This window comes from Pomacea canaliculata, linkage group LG13, assembly GCF_003073045.1.
Source record: "Pomacea canaliculata isolate SZHN2017 linkage group LG13, ASM307304v1, whole genome shotgun sequence".
In the NCBI taxonomy this organism is placed as follows: domain Eukaryota; kingdom Metazoa; phylum Mollusca; class Gastropoda; order Architaenioglossa; family Ampullariidae; genus Pomacea; species Pomacea canaliculata.
In genome coordinates, this window is record NC_037602.1 from 8,819,835 (window position 1) to 8,842,802 (window position 22,968).

At 44.5% G+C, this 22,968-nt stretch overlaps 1 protein-coding gene across 1 annotated transcript in view; it reads right to left on the reverse strand.

Moving 5' to 3' along the window:
* LOC112554393 (semaphorin-2A-like) overlaps nt 1-22,968 on the reverse strand; it is a 58,364-nt gene that overhangs the window by 8,446 nt on the left and 26,950 nt on the right. The window contains 14 exon segments of the mRNA XM_025222152.1: nt 3,200-3,318; nt 4,007-4,161; nt 4,950-5,077; nt 5,650-5,845; nt 6,187-6,334; nt 6,749-6,800; nt 7,256-7,364; nt 7,792-7,913; nt 8,380-8,541; nt 8,728-8,830; nt 9,268-9,378; nt 10,503-10,571; nt 12,795-12,930; nt 13,401-13,500. Of these exon segments, the coding sequence (XP_025077937.1) occupies nt 3,200-3,318; nt 4,007-4,161; nt 4,950-5,077; nt 5,650-5,845; nt 6,187-6,334; nt 6,749-6,800; nt 7,256-7,364; nt 7,792-7,913; nt 8,380-8,541; nt 8,728-8,830; nt 9,268-9,378; nt 10,503-10,571; nt 12,795-12,930; nt 13,401-13,500 (1,710 nt within the window).

Here is a 22,968-nt window from a genome sequence, read left to right on the forward strand (position 1 = left end):
GAGCTATTTCCCTTTTTGTTAAGCTTCTTGCAGGCCACGGCGAATCCCTGCCTTCACTTTCAATTATTGTGCAAATGGCAACCGCGCTTGGCTGTGTTTACCATTCCTCAATCAAGTGAATGCCCGCTGAAGATTCTAAATACATCAAGCGAAAACCTCTCTACAATAGTAACACTTATCTACGAATGGACCAATTTATCTTGTAAGAAAGTCGATTGTTGATACCCTGTCAACACTGGTGGCGAACACTGATATTGATACTAGATGTCGAGACGTGGTGGCGACAAAGCTGCTTTTATTGTTATTGATGTCCTCACACCTGTTCAGGTTTTACTCAGATGCTGTTCTTTAAGTTCGGGGATGGTGTTCGGTATCTTATCATACCACCGAGGTAAGACAGAGGGAGGATAAACGGGTAGGGGGTCGGTTGGACATGGGGTTAAGGTGGTGGTGGTGGTGGTGGTGGTGGTGGTGGTGGAGGTATTCAGCTGACATTTGGCTGCGTCCTCCGTAGCCTGCTGTTTCGACTGAGGGATTGCCGACAGGAATCCGCTCTGACACATGTGGGTCAGGCGATGTGGGGTTAGACGCCAAGGTTTGAATTATCACCTCTACACACACTTCCCATTTTTCATAATGTTCTGCCAGTAGCCTGAACAAAACCCGACGATTGTGAGATTTGTATTGGAGCCGCCACTACAACATAGATACCTTAGCACTCTCCTCTTCCTCCCTTCCCTTTATCTCTAGTGTGTTTGCGTTCGCGTGTATGAAATAAAATGAGGTGAGTAGATAGAAATAACAGTTAAGTATGAAAGAGGTAGTATTCTTCTTACCTATAAATGTTTTTTAATGCAAAGGTAATAACAAACTTGGCGAAAACATCCATCCCTAACTTTCCATCTTCTGCAGAAGCAATTTAGACTTTTTTGTACAGACAAATATACGATTATGTTACAGAAAATGAGTAGTTTTTATTTAGTTCAAACAAGTACACTCAGTAACTCAGTAACCAATATGAAGGTTGTACCGTTCTGGTCGAAAAACTTAGCCCCAAGAAATCCTTTACTGAGCTAAACCTTTGTGTCAAATGTATGTTTTTGTTTTATGTGAGGCTCTAGTTAACCGTACATGTATGAACAAAAGTTTGAATAGTTTGCCAAGGTTTTTATGATCACCATGTAAAACTGTTGCTACACTTGGTCATACATTCGTCCAAATTTGTCCTGTAAGAAAATGTTCTTTAGGCCATGTCTTCCCGCCGAACCTGTTAACCCTAGCCCCAACCCTGATCATCACTTCAGCAAAACTAGCAACCACATTCTTCCCATCGTTTTCTATCGTAGCATTGTAACTATCAATTAAAGCAAATTTTGTTTTCAAAAAAAAAAAAAGAGAGAGAGAGAAGAAGAAAAAAAAGGAGTGGTCGTCATTCAAATAAAAAATGACTCCACTTAACTTCGTATATACAACTGTGCTATTAAAAAAATTTACAGCGCTATCAACATCCATCAGTCAGCTTTTGCATATCAACTCGGAGGGTGTTCAAGGGTTCTTATTCTGAGACTGATTTCTTACTTGCCGACAGCATTCTTACCACTCCATCAGCGATAAGCTCTTCTCTAACCTTTGGTCCAGTTTATTTCCCAAAGGCCGTAAAACAACATCGGAAGTCAACCCCATTTCGCCACGTCCCCGCTGTTTACATGCAACTTTTTTAAAAAAGTGAACAGAGGGGCGTTTGTTGAAACTGTCGCTACCCCGAGGATGTAGCAAAGAATAGGACATCAATGGAGGGACACTCCTTCCAGCAAAGATGCCGACATGTTGGAGACTCAAAATCTCTCGGTCGAAGAAACTATTGACAGATACTGCACTGGCACAAATTTAAGTCCAAATTCCAGAATGTGTAAAAAAAATGTAGCTTTGCAGATTTTGATTATTATTATTATTATTATTACGCCATATCTTGAAAAAGACAAGCTGCATGAAATCTCCCCTATCTCCTTGATAAGGAAAAGATTTGCTCAACCATGAAAGCTGCTTTTGGTTTCGAGATTTCAGCTCGTAAACCATCGTCGCTTATATTTTCGCCATCAGCTTTCACAGAATCAATTACAAAAAAACAAACAAACCAAAAACCAAAAAAAAACCAAAAAAAGAAAAAAACAAACCAAAAAACAAACCAAAAAAAAAACAAAACAAAAAAACAAACAAAAAACAAACCCGAAACAAACAAACAAACAAACCCGAAGGTCTTACGAAGAGTTATTATCTCAGTGAGTGCGTTCTTCTGTCACCTCTGAACCACACGACAACATCGGCATAGACGAGCTTGCTTTTGAAAATTCTGTGAAAATCTCCTCATTTAATTCTGGATTGCTTCACGGACCCCCACGTTCACAGAATTTGTCTTTGGTCTGCTGGACTCATTCATTACTTTTTTCGCCCTGAACACAGGATGCAAGCTCCGTGTCTCCTCCGTACTGCAGCTCGGTCTAATCTCCATTTCAGCCAACGGGCATCGTGGCATAGCTAAAGTTCTTTACTATCTGGGGTCATCCGACACAACCAGCTTCTTACGAAAAAAAAAAAATTAATAAGTAGAGCCAGTGCGCATGCTCTTAAGCCCTAGTAATGGGGCTGGCGGGGTTGTTTGTGGGGAGGAAAGAACGCGAGGCAATGAGAGATAAGAAATATTTTGACACACCCTGGGATGGGGAACAGCTTTCTGACGGGATGCCTTCCAGACCACGGAGCTTTAGTGAAGGGGAAAAAATTCACATGCATCGTAAGTGTTGCGGCAAAGACGGGGAAAGGCGATGTCGCATGCAGCAGGGCCATGAGATGGAGGCATGACCGAGATTTTCGAGATACGTCCAAACACCACGTGGGGGATCTCTTGCACACACGTGACCGATTTTAGGCGTCACCTTATCAGCAGCTTCACTCGCCTCTCCTCCTCCTACTACTCACCCGATTGGTTGTCCGCAGCTACAGAATAAAACTGTCGCAAAACGTTGCAGGCACTCAACTTTCTAGAACACCTGACCCGCACACTGCATACAATCGTCTGCTTTCCTTTGTGGCAAAAAACTTGTAGCTGCAGATGAATGGTCTTTGAATATGACAACGGAGATGCACATCGAGTACTCCTTTCTTCAGAGCAACTGTACCTCTGAATTCTTGAAGACCTTACCAACGGACTGACTGACAGTGCCAATGCAGGTAGAATGAAGACCAGCAGTGACAACAACAAAGTCATGGTTAACATCAATGGCATCGGCAAAGCTGAGATTTACATGAATGGAGTTACAGCTGGAGGAAGCGAACAACTTTAAGCACTTAAGAGCCATCCTTTTCAAAGATAGCAACCTCACGGCAGACATCAGCATCAGGATCGCAACAACAGCAATGACCAGCTAAACATGATTAGGGGAAGCAGTACCATCAAGTCTGCTACTTACTACAGACTGTACAAGTCCCTGGTAGCTCTCATCCTGTTGTAAGGATGCGAGACCTGGATTATGTTTGATGATTGTAAGAGGAGAACATATGTGTTCGAGAGCAAGTGTCTGGGAGGCTGCTCCGGATCTCGTAGAGGGAGGAGCGCTCAAACCAACGATGTTGCACGGAGCATGGTCGAAGCCCTCAAAGAACACCAGGAATCCGTTCTCGTAAATGTGACAGGACACGAGCTTGTCTGGCTCGAACTTGCCACCCGGCAAGATATTCAAGTTTGCCTTGAAAGTGTGAGTTGTAAGAGGTTGGGGAATCGCCGTCTAGGTGGACAGAGGAAGAACGGGATGGAAAACGTGAAGGAATGGACTGGTCGTTCAACGCTCACCACCGCTCGACAGGTGAGATGTCAGCTGTCTATCCAGCTGTTATCTTACTCTATCACCACCGAAAAATTTGAAGAAGACCTTTGCATTTTTTTTTTTTTTTATTTCACACACACACACACACAGAGTTACTCTCCCTCACGTATTGCTCTCTGTCTCACCTGTGAGTTTTGATGGCGTGGACACACTCGTTGGTGTTGACATCCCAGCCACAGTAAGGGTCGTAGATACACAAGTCGACCTTTCTGTAGGCATCACATGTCACGACACTCATCTGAGCTACAGACTGGTCTGTGCCAAGAAACAACGTTTGGCCCTGAAATATTCACAGACATCTGTGTCATCTATCTCAGCCAGCTTTGTCAAGAGGGGAAAAGACAGAACACAATGCAGCATAAGACACACAAGCAAAAAACACGCGTTTTTCCACAATTAATCTTCATGCAGCATGACAAGACAATAGAAAGCCAATGGAAGAAACAGGTGCTAGGAAAAAATAAATAAACAAAAACAAGACAAAATGTCGCAACAGCCATGTATCTCAAGTGACACAATAGATAAAAAGATCTACACAATCTGATTTAAAAAAAAATCAGAAGGAAAAATAAAAATCGTCGCAGTTTTTTTTTTTTTTTTTTGTAACGGTGATGGGCAACACAAGTGAGTGCATGCATGTTACCAGATGGGTGAGGCTTGTATGAAAACATGGGAGGCACGCTGTTGCAGGTGTGCACACCCAGGTGTATTATGTTTTCGCGTGGGTGTGCTTTTAGTGTCCCGAGCGCCGTCTCTCCTTGCTTTTCCCTCCCAAAGCAGTCTAGACATCCAGCGTCGCCATGACAACAGTCTAATCCATTACAGTAATAGGTTTAAACAAACAACGCCTGCTTTGTTTTTCTGTAATTATAAATGGTGTAGGCGGTTTTTTTTTTCTTCCATTCCGTCTCCGGAGAAGCCGGTGGTGCTTAGACAGTTCCTATTTACCAACGCCTTCATCAAGATGCTAGCTATACAGAACTTGCAAACATGCTGAACACACTGTTGTACTCCTTGATCCCTTGTTTCTCCCCTTATCCCAGCATCTCCCCTCTACCCGCCACACACCTGTAAAATCATGCTCCACACGGGACGAACGTCATCAAAAGGTATGTAGGTAGTGGAGACGTATGACTTGGGCGCTTCACCGGGTGTCTTGGAGGGCCAGGAGAATATCTTGTAAACAAGTCCTGTATCTGCAAATCACAGAACAACAGCTCTTGACACTGTCAAAAACATGCCAACTCTCCACCATCCCTACTCAGAGTGCCAGAGACTGGCTAAATATGTCCCAGACACCAATCAATGGGCTTATTGGATGCTAAGCATTGAAACAACAACAACAATAACAACAACAATAACAACAACAATCAATCAATCAGCAATCAATATCAGGGACCGTAGATATGCGCATAGGGCAAGTCACTGCCCGTGGGTAATAGAATTCGTCCTGTTTCCGCAAATTTCAAAGGGTGTCCAGACTCCTCGGATATTACTTTATGTTACTTTAGCCTTACAGCACTTTTCCACCCCACCCTAGGGTTCAGGCAGCATTCGCGGGATCCGGACACCGCTTTATAAGGACGAATACAAGACATCTTTCCTTGATTTACCCATTCTCCCCCCGGGGGCAAACACTCACCCTCCCGTCACAACTACGACTCCAGAAAATGGGCATGCGCCAAGAAATATAGGTCTTGAGACAGGGACAGAACACCGCTGATCTACAGACACCATCCAAGGGGTTGGAAGCAATTAGCGCACGTACTGCTGGCGGCGTAGAAGACCAGGTCGCCGTTGGTGGAGACGTTGCTGACCACGGCCAGCTTCTGCAGCAGGCAGTTGCCCTGGTAGAAGAGGGGCCGACTGTACTGATGCGACACGGCCTGGTCCATCAACAGCTCGGAGCGGCTGATGAAGTTGACGGCTTGGGCGCTGAGCTGCTGCGTGTCCGCCACCGTGCACTGCGCGTCGCCATGGAAACAAAAGGTCAAGTCATTAGAAATGTTTGCCGAGGGCAAGAACCGACAGGCAATGATTTACCGACTGGGTGGACGATGGCGCTGGGAATTATTCTCCTTTTTTTTTTTTTAAACTATGAAGTGAAAATGAAAACGCTGAAAATCTGTGAAAATGAGAGGAGATGAAGAATTCAAACAGCATTAACGAAGAACAAGGGGAAAAACACAAGCCATAAACAAAGAAGAATAATTGCTTAACAAACCATTCCTTTCCCTCAAAATACAAAAACATTTGCGTCATCATCATCGTCAACAACAAACATCAAACACATCTATAAACTCACGTTCCCTGGTCTAGGGTCAGGCACTTCACTTTCTGGAATGGGCAGCCAGTTGGATTTTTTCGTCTCCTGTCCTTTGAATGGCCCCCAGAATGCTTTGTTCATGTCACTGAGGGTGAAGGCGCAAATCGCCGACGCAGTTAACCCGTTGCTGTTTACAGAAAACAACATCGACACTAGATATTCATGTTCTACCGGGCTGTGGGTGGGACCAGGGCAGAAGGCGGACAAGGAGATAGTGCACCCAGTGTCCGAGGTGCTTTAAGCAGATCCAGAACTTAGCAGAATTAAAAACAGATGTTTTTAAAATCGTCAACTTTCTACGAGTTATTGAACTGCAAATCGATTGTAGAAAGAAAACACAAGGCGAGAACAACCCCTGTTATACTTTTATTACAACTCTGGAAAAGCATAATAACCCAACAGTTGATAGTTTAGCAATTACACGGGTAGAAACGGGGGTAGGAATGGGTGGAAAGGTAAGGAATAGCAGTTTCTAGGAAGAAATAAATAAAATGCATCGATCGAGTTACATTCAAATAATCTGAAACGTTTCAATACTTACATATTAGTGGTAAATAAGCCATAGAACGTTTCTCCAATCAGGTAGACATCCTCTGTAATAAAGACATGGTATTTATAATGAGATAAAACAATAAGAGATATTTAGATAAGACTTAATTTCTTTAACCATCGGTGTTCACTCTTGTCTACATGTTACCAAACGAAACTGAAAGCTTCATAAGTCAGTATAATTCTCGGTCCTCCCTAGTTTAGCAAAGTCTTTTGAAATAATCGCAGTCGGTTTGGCAAGGTTCTTTATTACAGACTAATGAAACAGTCTGTTAGGGACACTTTTGTGGAAACAGAATGAGACAGGTTTTGATGAGCCAAGAAAACTTGGCCTAACCGTGGAAAACGCACCTGGAGTTGGTCCGGTCCACATCAAGCAACAAAGCTATGTAAATAGTGGTAAGAGACAGAGAAGATCATTATGCAGTATATACAAAGTATGGTCAGTGACCAGGTAGGTAGTGTTAAAGTTTCGAATTATGTACATTTGGACACTTACGAATTTCGTCAAAGTAGTAAGGATACTCTCCTGGTATGGAGCAGTTAAGCCGAGCTTTCACAAACGACGTCCAGACATTCTTCAAGACATAGCGCCCACCTTGGTCGTTCTGTAATGTGAATAATTAATTATCTAACAAACCAATGAACAAACCAGCCAATTTAGAATAAATGTATTAGCATCTAACTCAAACAGTATAAAGACAAGCCTAAAAAGTATTGAATTCAAATAGCTTCACGGCGCAATTTGCTCCACCCTTATCTACCAATATATTCCTGTCTTTATCGGAACACTTGTAGGATTTATTTCAGAACGAAATATCTTTTGGAACACTTGTACGATCTACGATCTACTTCAGAAAACATGTCAAAAACAAACAAACAAACAAACAAACAAACAAACAACAAACAAACAAACAAAATGCACAGTTCTACAGTCACACCAAAATCTGTCCCACCCGCCATCGTCTGCTCTTTGTCTATCCATCTGTCCGCGGGTGTGTCTGATGCGACAAGGGGTCGCCATGGTTCACTTACCTTGCACAGACGGACAACACGGGAGTAGATCTTCTTGCCGCAGTTGGTGTACTCCAGCGCCACCTCCCGGAAGAAGAAGTAGACATACCCGTGAAGCTCGAACGATCCCACGAACTGAGGTTCTGCGACAATGAATGAGAGAGAGAAGAGATTTTAATACTGCCACAGACCCACAAACCAGGATTTTGTGACAGTGAGCGAGAGGGAAGAGAAAATTTTAACACAGTCGTAGTCCTGGGAGGATCAGGAACAAAGTTTTTGGTGCAAAGAGTGATAGGGGTGGAGAAGAGAAGACAGGGGGATAGAGAGACAGACGAAGTAAAAGACTGGTATAAGCCAGTGATACATAGCATTAAGCGTTTTATGTTGACAGCAACTGTCTGAAAGTGTGAGCTCACCCAATAACAAATCACAACTTTGTTGACATCCATGCATGACAAATCCATGTTTCCACAAAGCACGTGCATGTTTCAGAGCGATAAGCATGTTTACACATCACGTTATATATCACAAGCGCGCTTTATGTGTGATACACATGTTTACACATCTTCAAATCGTGTTTATAGATGGAGAACATGCGGTACTAACCGTTCAACCACTTGCTTCTATCCCTCAGGGTGCGCACGAAACGAACCTCCAGCGACCGGTTGAGGTGATAGAGGTCAGGGCGTAGAATTATGGGGTCAGCCTTGATGAAGTCCGTCACACCTCCGGCGTACAGAGCTGGGATGCCCCCGGGGTTCCCCCGCTCTGTGTACAGGAGTAACAAGAGATCATTGGCAACTTGGAGAGGGATATCGATGAAAAAAAAAAATTTTAATTCTTTGCCCCTTGCATCAAGGGTTTGTTCCCTTTGCTCCTCAGTGATAGACAAATATGTCCAAGGATTTTAATTAAGTCCCAGAGATAAAGCAGAAGGTGAGAAGAGGGTCTTACCCACTAAAACAGCCGTGGTGTTGTCGGCTGGATCATAGGGACAAATACCCACTGCGTTTTCCATGTCTTCCTTCAGGATTTGAAATCTGGGAGTTTTTCGCCTCTAGCTGTCAACAGAAAAGAGGTTATCAGAACCATTTATCGATGTGTTTAAATAATCTTGCTCTCCATCTCTCATGAAGTGTAATTCGGACAGACATAAATAACGTCCAAGCTCTCCTGTGTGTCTTTAATCTTGATAAATCATTCGTACGGAACAAAAATCGGATTTTGAAAATACCTGTGGTCTACACTTTTTTTTTTTTTTTGTCTTTTAATGCTTAAGCCACGTGGAGTTTCTGGAGCATAAATAATACCAGAGTATCTGCGCATCTCAAAGATAAAAAAATCCAGTTATTAAAGACAAACACTCAGGCACAAGCCGTGACAAACATCACAGACGCACTGCCAATAACGGGTGTTCACAAAAAACGCTTGTTTTCACAGAAAATCGAGTGCCTGCAGTGCTTGGCCCCAGCTCTCAGTAGCCTTATAACTCACCTTTAGTTGGTACGCCATGGGATGGAAAGCGCCGGTGGAGCACATGTAGAAGGTGTTGGGAATACTGGAATTCCGGACTAGCAGGCGCACATGGTTCCGGCAGTCTGGAATCTGCAAGAACAAACACCGATCTCTGTCTCACTTGATGTCGGCACGAAGACATCTTCGTCATCAGCAGCTTGGTGGGCGAGGGTGTGAAACAGGAAGACAGTTGCTCGCAAAACATTTTTATGCTTGCTTGTCTGGAGCGGGAATATGGGGATGAAGAAAAGGAAATCAGAGCGAAGGAAATAAATGTATGAAAAAATGAAAGTAAATGGGAAAAAAGTGAAGGTGGACAACTGATCTTAACTGGAATCGAACGCGAGTAGCAAAGTTTTAGTAAAGATAAAATGTCATAACATGTTGGTGGTTGGCAAGTGAGGTGTTAAGGGACCACACTTATCTCAGGACCACATTTTTTTTTTTTTGGAGGGTGGTGATCTCTTCTCCCTTGCAGCCTCGTCATCCCTAATAGCCCCACGTCAACAGCCGAGATGATGGGAGCGGTGGAGGGTGGGACATAATCGGGTACCGAATCTGCTTGAGTGTACGACTTCAGCCCCGGTGCTCTAAGCACTCGTTTGTCCCCTTTCCCATGTTTCAGTATATAAGTAAAACATTTTTTTTTTTTTGACGAAGAATGTTTAGTTTGCATCTGTAATGCCTGCTTTAACTTACAAATAAATTTATAAATAAATAGTTCTATGCTGCCAAGGAGGATTTTATGACATCTACCTTTGCTCACCCCACCCCTTTACTAGCTTCTCCACTTTCCCGTCATGCAACAGTCGCCAGGCAGACGACCCGTGGCATGCCGTACCTTCCAGAAATATTTTCAAACCGTGCAGGCAGGTGGAAATGCTTCTATTCCACGCCCTGACGAACAACTGCCCTAAGCCGGGTGTCTTGTCAAGGGTGGCTGCACGCGGGACATCTCATGTTCACCTTTGTAGCGCTTTGTCCTGCGTGTCTATAGATTATCTCGCTTGTCAGCGCTGGGGTGGGGGATGCTTGCGGTCTCGTAAGTGTGGCGTGGTGGTGGTGGTGGTGGTGGTGGGTGGTGGTGTGAGTGTGGTGGTGGTGTGGGGGAAAGGGGTGGTGTGTGTGGTGGGGAAGGGGTGGTGGTGGTAAATAATGAAAGACGGAATAGAAATGTGTTAAAAGCAACCACATGGAAAAAAAAAAGGACTCACTTCTGGTTTCCCTTGTATTTTGCACTGATATACACTCAGCGGCGTGGCATTAAACTCCTGTTTAAATCTCTGCAAAAGGAAATGGATCATATCATGTACCTCAGAAATAACTCTTTGGTCTTTATATTCGCGAACAGGAGATGTGAAGTGATAAATATGACTTTAAAAGCGTTCACAACAGGTTTTCAGTAAGCGGTGTAGGGTTGGGGGGACAAGTCGCTAGCCATAAATAAGCATTCTTTTGGTCCCAACAACAAAAGCTCGAGGGTAACCCTACTGTAGGTGACACGAAGATAAGAATCACCTAGATGTTGCAGGAGACGGAGAGAACAGAGTTATAACCAAAACCACACGCGAGAAATATTTCGGGCTTACAATAGCTTCTTTTTTTCCCCCCCTACCCTACGCCCTCCCTGACTTCTCGAAAACGAATGCACTCTCTGCTCACACGACCGAATTCTCTCGACAAAGTTCATTTTTATACACACGTGCCAGCTCGTATGCTCTCTCTCTCTCACGCACGCACGCACAGATAGAGAGAGAGGAAGAGAGGAAGAAAAGCTGTTTGCAATATACTTACTCTTGAAGAACTTTCTATATTGTACAAGTTCAAAGCGTGGATTGCATTCCTGAAAAATAACAAGGAACGCGGCTTAGGTATTCTTCTAGTGTGGCACTAACATGTCAAGTGTCTAACAACAATTTATTGGTGCCATTATTATGTTAAGGAACGACACCTGGTGCAGACAGGCGTGTACACACACACATACACACACACCTATACCCTAACTATAACCAGGCTTTGGGAGTTGGGAATGTAAAACACACTGCTCGCCCATACATCCAGACAAGTGTATCGTACTGCCAGGTGAGACATCCTGACACACCCGATTCTTCTATGGAAAACTGGAAGAAAGACTGATAGACAGGCAGATATTGGAAACATAATGCAAAATTCTCGTTTTCTTGCTGAGCTGAGCTCGAGACATTCCCGGCAGTCAAAGCAGTGGCGCGGACAGTAGAGTGCTGTCGAGAGAGAAAGAAAGAGGAAACATGTTTGGTCTTGTCCGTCTGACTGATGAGGTTCTTGGTCTTTCCATTAGTCCTCACTCTGCTACAGCATAGCTATGCCTCGGTGGTATGCTGTAGCCCCCGAGGTTGCTCTCCTTCCGAGAGAGCCCCATGCAAGGTTCTACAACTACCGACAAAACGCAGGATGCGGATCGAAACCCACTGATCTCGGCAATCTGAGCTTTCATAGCTACCCCGATAGGCAGACTCACTCCATGAATACGACTCCAGATGAGGACATGAGAACATCTCGCGGGCATATAGAAAGTAAAGACTGAAGGTGTGTGTGTGAGAGAGAGAGAGAAAGAATGAGAGAAAAAAATATCGTGGTTTTCCCTTATTTAACGAAAGTGGTGGTAACGTCTGACACTTGTCATGCTAATGGTGCTAATGGCCTCACTTTAAACTTTCATTAGTCAGCCATGAATGGAAGCAATGAACGAACACTAGCAGCAATCTTTAAAAAGCAAATCAACTCTATCAGCCTCCATCCTGCCTCGGATCCCTGATCACACCACTTGGGTATCCCACACAAAGTGCTTTCTAACTCCATGCCAACCGCTCGCAAATTTCAACGAGCAGCTTTATTATTATTTAATTTTGGTTCGGTCTCTTTATTTTCCGACAAACAGCGACAGCTGTCATACGTGGCGCCTAGCAACAGACTTCAGTTTCCCGACTTTCAATGGACCTTCGTTTCGCACCACTTGATGAACCGCCGAAGAATGTCACTTGTCCCATGATGATGCCACCATCAGAAGGATGGAGGCGGGATAGAGGCTATACGACACGCCCACCTTCCCGACAGGCCATCCGCCTCCTTCGTTACCGGCTGCTAAAGAGACGAGCTCTAGCCGCTAGTTAACTCAACAGTTAACAGATGGCGCTAACAGACCTAATAAACAAGTCCATCTAACTGCCGAGGGCAAGAAAAAAAATGGAGAGGGTGGAGGACGATGAATGAAGGAATGGAACGATGAGTGAAGACACGCAGCTGTCCTGCAAGCCTCAGTTGTTTTTTAAAGAGTGAAAGAAAGAATTGGAAAAGGTATTGATGCTGGAAACACAAAGGACAGAACGATGGAGGTTGAGTCGACGGCGAGGGGTGGTATCTACCCAACCTCCCCTCACCCGCAAAGGAATACCACGACAGCAACACTAGTCGTCAGTAGATAAGAACCCTGACTGTTGTTGCAAGCGTTGATCATATTAACAGATCACATTTCCAGTCGCGTGGCCGCCACCAAGACGCAAATCTTCCGTGTGGAGGAAAGCTTTACCGGCGGAAGTACGTCCCGAGGGCAGGTGGGGATCGATGGGCATGCGCATATCAGCTGCAGCTCGACAGGAGCTGGCACTACAGCGTAGTATGCAAACACATTTACTGATTATCACGGCTCACGGGTGGAAATACACCGGGGAATAGCTTCTAAGAACGTGAAATGAAACGGAGACCTTTTTTTTAAATCTGAATGATAGCGAGTAGTTAGGGAGGGACACAGAGGTCCGACTGTGCAGCTACAATACAACCGGAAGACTGCCTACTGTGAACATTTAAAACACCCAATCGCTCACTGTAAAAGGTTCGTGAAGTGACGAGGTTGGAGAGAAAAATAATCAAATAATTAAAATATTAAATGTGTGTATATATACAATCGTCGCTTGTAACCTCGCCAATAACGAGTTTGTGCGAGAAATTATTTTCCCTTACTGATGGAAGCCATGTACCCCTTTGACCTCGTCTCTCACCCAACAATTTGTGTTGGATGGATGGTGGCGAAATGGGAATATTTATTATGTCTGAGGATCAGGCGGACTAATACTTACATCGCTCCAACGAACAGGTAGCCGGACTCGGCATCCACTGTCAGGTACCGGTAATAGCCATTCTCCGAGGTGTTGTCCTGGTACGTCCTCATGTTCAGATCTGCCAACAAGACAAAGTAGACATAAAATATGGGAAAGGATAGACAAAAAATATAGAGACAAAGTGGATATGAAATACAGAAACAAAGAAGGACATGGACATCCAGAAAAAGCATGATTCTGTATATAGGAATGTTGGCGTGCAAGCGTCTATGATGTCAATTTTTTTAATACACCTGGTGACAGGACTTGTATCGATATAATTAATTAATTGGTGTGTGGAGGTGGTGGGTGGAGATAGGTGGGATTGAGTTGGTCTCACAAGAACCTGAACCTCGTATAAAGTTCTTGACCTCATATAACGGTCTTGTTTTTATCGCCAAGACCTTCTTCGCTCTCAAATTCAAACCTAAGTCTCATTACTTGTTACAGAAATGTAGTTACACCAGTCATTACAATACATGGCAGCCTCTTGCAGAAAATGGGTAAACGATCTTTTCAGCAGTTGCACGACCGCAGACAATGATGCGAACCGGCTTCAGTTTTCTCCTTCGTTCTTATCAATAGTTTCACAGATGTTTGAGGTTCGTCGCCTTCGGTCTCCAGAGGAGTTATCAGACGATGCAGCCGAGTGCAAAGGGGGGCTGGTGACGTCACGGTCACTCTTGGCTGGCACTAAGAGCAATTAACGGCGAGTATTTATCTTCTCTTGTTTTGCTTTTGTTCGACCTCTTCTTCACCCCTCCAACCCTCGCCATCCCCCGAGACCCTCGAGCTACTGTTTCTCTCACTAACGTGTACCATTCTCATGACCTGCTTCATATCAGAGTTTGAGAGTTTTTCAAGAGCTCTCAGCTTTTCCAACACACTTGACTCGCACCCGTGCAAACAGACAATTACTGGCGAGCGTGCCAGAGATAAGTTTCCGACTCACAGTACATTTACACAACGCGAGGGTTGTAAGAATGAGCTTCCTGTGAACAACTTGTCATCCTCTCCATCTCCGCCAATCGCACGTTTGTATCCTGGTAAACTTTCACCACCTTGGACACTATCTCCCTTTCCAGAAGATCATCATAGCTTTGGAAGCCTGTTACAAGCAGGTCAAACTGATAACCTAAATCCTGAAGACAACAAAGCTTTACCACCAAGGGTAGGAGGGGAGGGGTTAGGTAGGTCACCAACCCCCATCTCCGATGTAGGTCCCAGTTATTATGTTCTCAAGCCAGATCCACATGTTCATCAGTTCAGAATCAGATGCATGCATGGCTTGACTAGTTATTACAGCCTCAACATGAATCCCACCACACTTTACCCTGGTCTTACTATTAAGTTCAACCGTTTCTGAGATGCTCAGAACTTCCTGCGAGGGTTACAAGTCTACTCCCGCGGTGTCAAGATTTATTAACGTTCGCTAGTCACTTCCCTTTAGTCGCTGAGAACCGGATCTGATAATGACAAAGCGAGTAGAGGAGATCACGGGCAGCACGTGAATAATGTGCACGAAGGAGGGAAGGAGTAATGCAACTCCTACAGATAACAGAAGGCGGAGCGCTGTGGTCGAGACCGCACGATCTCGCTAATTCTCGGCTCGACCTTAAAAAGACGAGATTTCCGTTCTTTTGAGGTTCTCATGTCTGGGGTTCGTTTTCTGGCCCCCCTCTCCCAGCTTTGAACCCCCCATCCATTGAGATCGCCAAGAGATTGAAGCCTGGAATCCTGGAGTACAAAGCTCATAAAATCACGGGTACAATCGTCTTCCAGGGAGGTCTCATCTTTGTTCAATTGATTATGGTGGCACAAATTATCCAGATAAAACTCTGTAAGTCTCGGCGACTAAAGCAGATAACTGATGTCAAGGTAAAGAGAATAAATTTTTTCAATCGGTCTTGATAGACAAGCGATTCACAGAGAGGCCATGAGAGTTCAGTTTTACAAAGGAATGGATAGCGGATCAATGGCATCCGATGCCGAGTGTATGTTTGTTTATAACATCGTATGCACCTGGAAACTGATGTAAGAAGGATAGCCTGGAGTTCTGCCTCTAACCAAACCCATCCTCTCCTCCTCCACCAGCTGCTTTCAACAATCCAGGATATCAGCGAATGTGGATTTTTTTTTTCTTTTTTTCTTTTCTTTGGGTGGTCAGGTGTTGAGTGGTGCCGGTAGCCATGTAGCATGTTGGAGTGAAGAGGAAAGGAGGAAGCACAGACATGTCTTGGAGGTCCAGAGACAAACTCTGCTCACCACATCCGATGCCAGCCGCCGACATGCGCAGCTGCCCCAGGCGATAAAAGGCAATGGTGGCAGATTTCTAAACCGACTCGCCAGTATTTGAAATGTTCCCGGAGTAGTTATAGTCAGCAGACCACATCACAGACACTCACAAAAGAGGAAGGTAGGCAATGTGGGCATGAGGTGAGGTCTGAGAAAGTCTTTCCGAAAATCCGGGGGAATTCTCTCCACCCTCCCGCCTCACTTCTGGATGTACGAACTTATAAAAATCATGGAAAGAAATAAGTAAAACTGACTTTAAGTATAATGCTCGTGGATACATTTACTTTGTCATGGCTGAACTGGGACCGTCTGTTTGTTAGAATATCCGTGACCATTCGCGGTGGCTTTCTGTGGGTTGGTTTGTTGTTGTCATGTTGACATTATGAACGAGTCAGCAGGGGTCAACAAAGTGTGAACTGAACAAGGATTGGCCTGACACACTGTTCTCTTACTGCCAAGTGAAAGACAAGAAAATCCCCGAGACAGAAACCCCCTCAAAGCAACTGGTACACTAAAAACAAATAAACAGCAAAAAGAAAGACTCGAAAAAAAAAAGGTTGTGTCCTTTTGATGACGAATCACCCCGAGTATTTAATCGTCTTTGATATACAACATCTTGAATTTTGTTTATCAGTAGGCTCTGTGTTTATTCTTTCCCGTGTTCATGAACGACTCTTTCCCCCCTCACCCGTCTAACGGATCCCTTGAGGGCAGAAGACGCACAGCAGCTGCCCACCTGGTGGTGACAAATAGCTACGACCTGGCAAAGCGCGCGGTGACCCCGCGTGACCTACGGCTGTGACTGCGAATGAGTGTGCACTGCGAGGCGAGCGATGGCTTCTGTTGTAACATACGTAGTCTACACCATACATCGTATATAGTCTTCATCATACATCGTACAAAGTCTATTCAGAAGCTATTCATATTAAGTGCACACACACACGCATAGTTTACACAGTCTAACGCACGCGCATGCGCAAATGAAAGACAAATTCTGAGGACAGCAACTGTCATGAAGTCGTCCATGACCTGAGATACATGAAACTGGTTTGAAGACTAAAAGTATCAATAACTGTTCACAGGAAGTAATCACGGTTAATGATGTTAATACTGTGTAAAGAACCTTCTGGTGGTCCGCTGTGTGCGCTGTAAAAAGCTTGTGTACTCAGCAGGGCTTTAAAGTACAACCCCTAGGGGATGAGCAGTTAGACATGAGCTCGGCACGAGATTAATCTCTCCTGACAGTTATTTTCGCAGCGGCCTCACACACACACTCTCTCTCTCTCACATTCTCTCTCTCACACACTTTATCATATACACTCTCATACACACTCTTTCTTTCTCTCTCACTCTCTCGCACACTCTCTTATCTCTCACACACTCGTATTCTCATACACTTTCTCTCGCACACTCTTTCTCTCTCTCACTCTCTCTGACATACACATTCACTCTCTCACACACATACTTTCTTTTACACACTCTCTCACACACATATATATACTCTCACACGAGCGCGCGCACTTAATCCAAGTAAACAAATAGATTAAGAATAGATATATTGTATTCACTAAATTTATTCTTTTTCATTTTTTTTAATATATTTTCCATTTTTTTTAACGACAGATCAGGTCCTCACTCAGGGTTTCAAGCCATTGCAGGGGGAGTGGGAGGGCCTGATTTCCGGGTTTATCAGCCTTTAGATAAGTTAACGAGGTCCCTGCCACCCGTAACCTGCCGGGAAACCCGACCTCACGCAGACTATAAAGTACACGGAGGAGGTGGGTCGGGAGGAGGTAGCAGAGGTATTGAAGTCTTTCTCTCTTTCTCACACATACACAGAGAGGGAGAGAAAAGGGAGGTAGAAAAAATAAGACTTGGGTGAGAAAGGGAAGAAACTAGAATCTAACGAGAGAGAGAAAAAAACTATCATGTCTAAGTGGTAATTAATATTTCATTTCACTGTGCATTAAAACGATTCGAATGTCATCAACACTTCTTGTCAATCACTTTAATTCTCGTTAACCTTCCCTTCTTACAATTCTAATGTGCGTCTGTAAGTGCACTTTCGTTTTTCTGCCATTTGCCACAAGCATTTCGTATTAGCACAGTGTCACAGTATAAAGATTAAACTTCGTTTAAAGATCCTCCAGCGTCGTTAGTGCGACATCAAGATGCAATGTCCACAAAGCCAAGGTCCATAACAAACCCAGAAAAGTACAAGCTCATCATTTTCACATTGCTCCTCACAAACACTTTCAGGTGACTTTATGATACCTGAAACTCAGAGGTCGGTCACATGCAGACACCTCATCACTTTGACATCGCTCCTCTCACCGTCGTGTTCATTGAGAGGAGGATTAGTTTTTCTCTTCTTGTTTGCGAGACCACGACCCTTAACGAGTTGTCTCCCGCAGAGAAACTCTTCTGCGACGCAGGGCCGACTGAATATTTTCGCTCCAGTGAAGATTCAGAGAAGCCAGATAGTAGCTTAGTGAAGCTCATTTTTATTTATTTTTTATTTTTCTTGAACACTTAATGCAGACAAGAAGTAATGAATGAAATCACAGTGTCCTGTGCTCGCCATGCTAGAGTGTGTGCGTAGAGCGTGACGCCGCCATTAATATTTCACTAGCGCCTGCTTGTGTGACTTGATGAACTTCCCCTCTCCCCTGGTTTGGCCACCTTTACCTTGTCTCCACCCTTTCCCATCACTCTACAGTATTTTACACTTAATAAAAACACACTTCACACACACACAGAGTCTTAACACCGAGAACTGCTCCCTGCCGAATCGCATACAGTCCCACAATCACCTTCACACTTTCACAATGCCATGAAAAAACAAACAAAAAAAAAAAAAAAAAAAAAAAAAAAAAAAAAAAACCACCACCACCACCAACCACCACCACCACCACCACCACCACCAAAAACAACAACAACAACAACAACATTGAAATCAAGTCTTCGAGAAGTACTACAGAACAAACAGCTTTTCACTGAGACCATCTGTACACGCGGGCTGGATTTAGAAGAAGAGAGCTTGGGGGAAAGGGGTGGTTTGAAATGGGAGTGGGGCTGTCAATACAGGAGATCAATCGTCGCAAACATCCCGTGAAATGAACTCACCATCGACCAGCCCCACGGTGTCAAGCACACATCGAATTTACGGAGTGAGTAAAAGGCGGGCGACTTGAGGCTGTGAACAGTGCTCACCCGGAGTTTGCTAACTGTGACACCCTAGAACTGCGTACCCGCTTCTTGTTTGTATGTGCGCACGTGTGCGTGAGAGAAAGAGAGAAAGAATTTTCCGTTGAAATATATTGATGTAGGAACAAGCATGGCTCTTCCGACTTAATGGCTGGGTTGTTGTTTAATGCAGTTTCAGCAACAAGAACCATATCCCGGAGACTTTGTAGTAAAGTAAAACCAATCACAAGACATGACAGACAGCAATCCACATGTACACGTCCATGGTTTGAAAGGTAGTTTTTAACACATTTCTATCCTTTTAGATTCTCTCCCTTTTGCACATCCTCCCACGCAGACTTCCGCCTCTTTATCTCTTAAATTTCTAGAACTCCTGTCTGTTGCTGCTGCTACACTTTACAAGATAACAATTTAAAATATGGCACACGGTATCTAAGCTACATTTCCACTCAACGTCTTCAGACATCTTTCATCACCAGAAACGATCAACCGACAACAGGGGGCGCTGTGGGCGGATGGGACCCGCCCTTCCCTTTCTTGTACCACATACAACTTTTTATTCACGTTCGTCCTCCCCCAATCTCCACATTTTGACACCACAGATACCACAGTCCTTCAAATCCATCATTTTCTGCCAGTGGAGTAGCAGGAACAACACTGAGGCACCAGTCGCTCCCCCTATCGCATAGGAACATGCATGATCCTACAGACAAGCGTGCGTGGTCCTATAATCACAGAAAGAAAATCACCCAATGGGTGTCTTGAAACGATTTGGCGCCGGGAGTTCGAAAACGAGGCATAAGACTACAAAGCTTCCGGTTTAGTCAAATTCATTGTAGGCTCGCCGAGACTAACAGCGGAGAACTTCACAAGAGGCTAAGTCTTGGTCTCGGCAGACAGACAGCAAGTCCACCTATTAACATCCATGTCAGTAATAATGTCAGCCTCAACAAGCTTCAAGTCTCAGTATTAATGTCAGCATCAACAAGCAAGTAAATCTGAGGAGCCAGTCCCCAATATTTTTGGCCAAACGGTTAGACAATGTGATTAAACCAACTCTTGAACATTGTGCGTGTGCACCCCTGTGAATACCCGGATACTTGATTTTATCACATTTGGATGAGACCCTTTACATAAGTGTTTACAAATAAATGTTCAGAAATGTACGGACGCGCATGCGCATGAACGGATCAGAAACCAACCAACCCACTCATTCTCTTTCTCTCTTTATTTCTAATCCTCGAGAATGTGTCTTACTGGGATTTACACAAAGGAAACTTGTCTCAGGTAAAATTAATTTCTTCTGTTTTGACACTTGTCCGTAAGGATGAGCATCATGGAGCAAGGCCAGCGACGTTCTCAGTCTGAGGATGATCAACGGCTGCACCTGCAGGTGACGACAGTCTCTCACTCACAGCACCTGCCGGCTAACACCTGACTCACCTGAAACCAAGCCCTGCAGCAACGTTCTTGCTGTAGAGAGAGAAAGTGTGTGCGTGTCGGAGTCTTGTAAAATACAAACAAACACACACACACGTATTTCAGGATGGCCAAGCGATAAAAAGAGTTTCGGACTTCTATAAAACGTGTACATCCACCAAGATTTTCACATTCACAATTTTTAATGTCGGCGATAAAGGATTAAAGAGAAGGCAATTAATGTCAGCAATGTTCTATCTTACTGTCGCTCCCTTGACCACAAGGATGGTCAAACAAGAGCCGACACCGACATCTCAGTGCGGGTACCCATGTCACTCTGACGACGGGAGCGCCACCAGAACGTCAGCAGAGGTCAGGGGTCGCTCACCTCCTCCGCAGAAACATTTGACAGCAGTTTCTCCTCTTCATCAAGGGAGGGGGATGGGGAACAGTGTTTTACACCGAGCCAGTAACTAAGGCAAAGCCGTGTAAACAAATGATTAACGCAATGAAGGTGGACACACGCATGTCTGGCTCACCGGCAGGCACTGAGTCACCGGATGGAAAGGCACCAACCGGACACATATTGCGAAACATGTGACTAACGCATATTTTTCTGACTTGTATATGGGCTTTAAACCCGTCTCGGAAGTATTACATCACTGTCACAGAAAAATGTTGCCAGATATAAGACCAAATATTCGACAATGTGTCTAGTTAAGAGGGTCATTTCGGGTGCTTTTATTTTTCGTAACCGCAATTGCAAAATCATCATGCTGGATTGAAGAGTTTAGGTGTCTTGTGACAGTTTGCTGTATTCTGTACTCATCGCCCTCAGTAACCTGCCCTTCCCGTATATGTAAGTGGATTATGCCGAGCGCACGAAATATTAATAATGGCAGAGGTATGACAGGTAATAAAGTGTCTTTCTATTGAGAAAATATGGTTTGCAGAAAATAGAGGGATCAGAAAAAAATACGAAAAAAACGAAAAAACTACCACTTTTGCAAGAACATGGAGGGATAAAAAAAAAAACCCAAAACAAAACAAAAACAACAAACAACAAAAGACAAAAAAAAAAAAAAAAAAACAAAAACAAACAAAAAAAAAAACCACACGAAAAAACAGAAAAAACTGCTGCTCCTGCATAGCATAATGTCACCTGTATTTTATCTGCTCCCCACCTCCTCCATCATCACCACCACCACCGCACACAGTCCCTTGTGTCTGTGCATGTGACACCTGTTTACAGGGCTGGCTGCTTTACCTTAGTTGCTGACTCGGTGTAAAACAACAATCCCCTCCCCCGCCACACACACACAACTGGCAAGATGGGTTTGTGAGGAGAGGAGAGAGAAAAAAAAAAAAAGCACGCCACGTAAGAGATATGTTTTCAGAAAATCTGGCCTCGCCACCGAAGGAAAAAAAATAAATGGAAATCAGCAAACGTAGGCGAGGGATCCCTCAGGTGGAAGTCGCAATCTCCGACGAAAGCAAGCCGACAGGACACTGACAAATAGCAGCTTCAAGACACGCCAGCTTCTCGCTCGTCAGGCATCACTAAAAGCCTCGGTGCCACAGACGCTTCCTCCGGATGGGAAATGCCAAAAGGCCAACGACTTGTCCACTGGATCTCTCTTCGACGAGCGCTAGCACCTCCATCCCCTTCGAGTGGTTTCCTGCGGTCTTACAACCTGTCGGTGGTAGTACACACGCCTCCCCTTTCCCTTGTCCTCCGAACCTTCCCCCGGGGTAATGGGAAGAGATGCTGCACACAGGCGCCTCCCCTCCCCCCCAGGGGTAAGGGACGAGACTGCACCTGCAGCTATGTATCTCGCCCCAGCAGGAGTTGTATAATGCCTGTGTTCTTGAACAAAAGACAGAAGGCATTTCTCCTACAGGAAGGGAATGAAGAGAAATGGGAGAGAAGATGGAGTGAGAGAGAGGAAAAAAAGTGGGAACAGATGCCGAGGGCTGCGTCCCAGGCGTGTCACGAATACCCAGAAGACGGAGGCATTGTGGAGCCCACGTCAAGTACGAGAAATGTATATGCATGTCCAGGTTCCCCCCTTTTAGTCCTTTTTGCTTCTTTCCTTGTAAGACTCGACAATCCAAGACGTAAACGTTGAAACAATTTGAAACAATTGTTACCGAGGCCAAAGGCGGCGCACTTCGTGGTGGGCTATAAGCTGCAATAAAAAGAGGCAGGCGTGGTGCTCTCAGCCCTGCGGACATTTAATAAACATGTCTCGTTTCAAGTTGCCGACAGGAATCCTGCGATAACCCCCTATGATTCCAGAGCAAACATTGCCTCTCCCAGCGTGTATGTGAGAGAGAGAGAAAGGGAGAGACTTTGACTTTAAGATAGAAAGAAAAAAGGAGTGTGTGTTTGTGAGAGAGTGTGAGTCACCTAGGCTAATCAGGATAAACCATTAACCTTCAAGCTACATCGTAATTAGAAACTAACAATTTTATAATCTAGTTTGCAATATCGCCAACTTGCAAAAATTACTCTAAAAGGCCTTTTTTTGAAAAAGTTCTGACTGACTTAAATACACACTTTAACCCGCAACAATGTAAAAACTTGGCGCGTGTACTAATAAGGCCTCGACCAATCAGCGTGCTT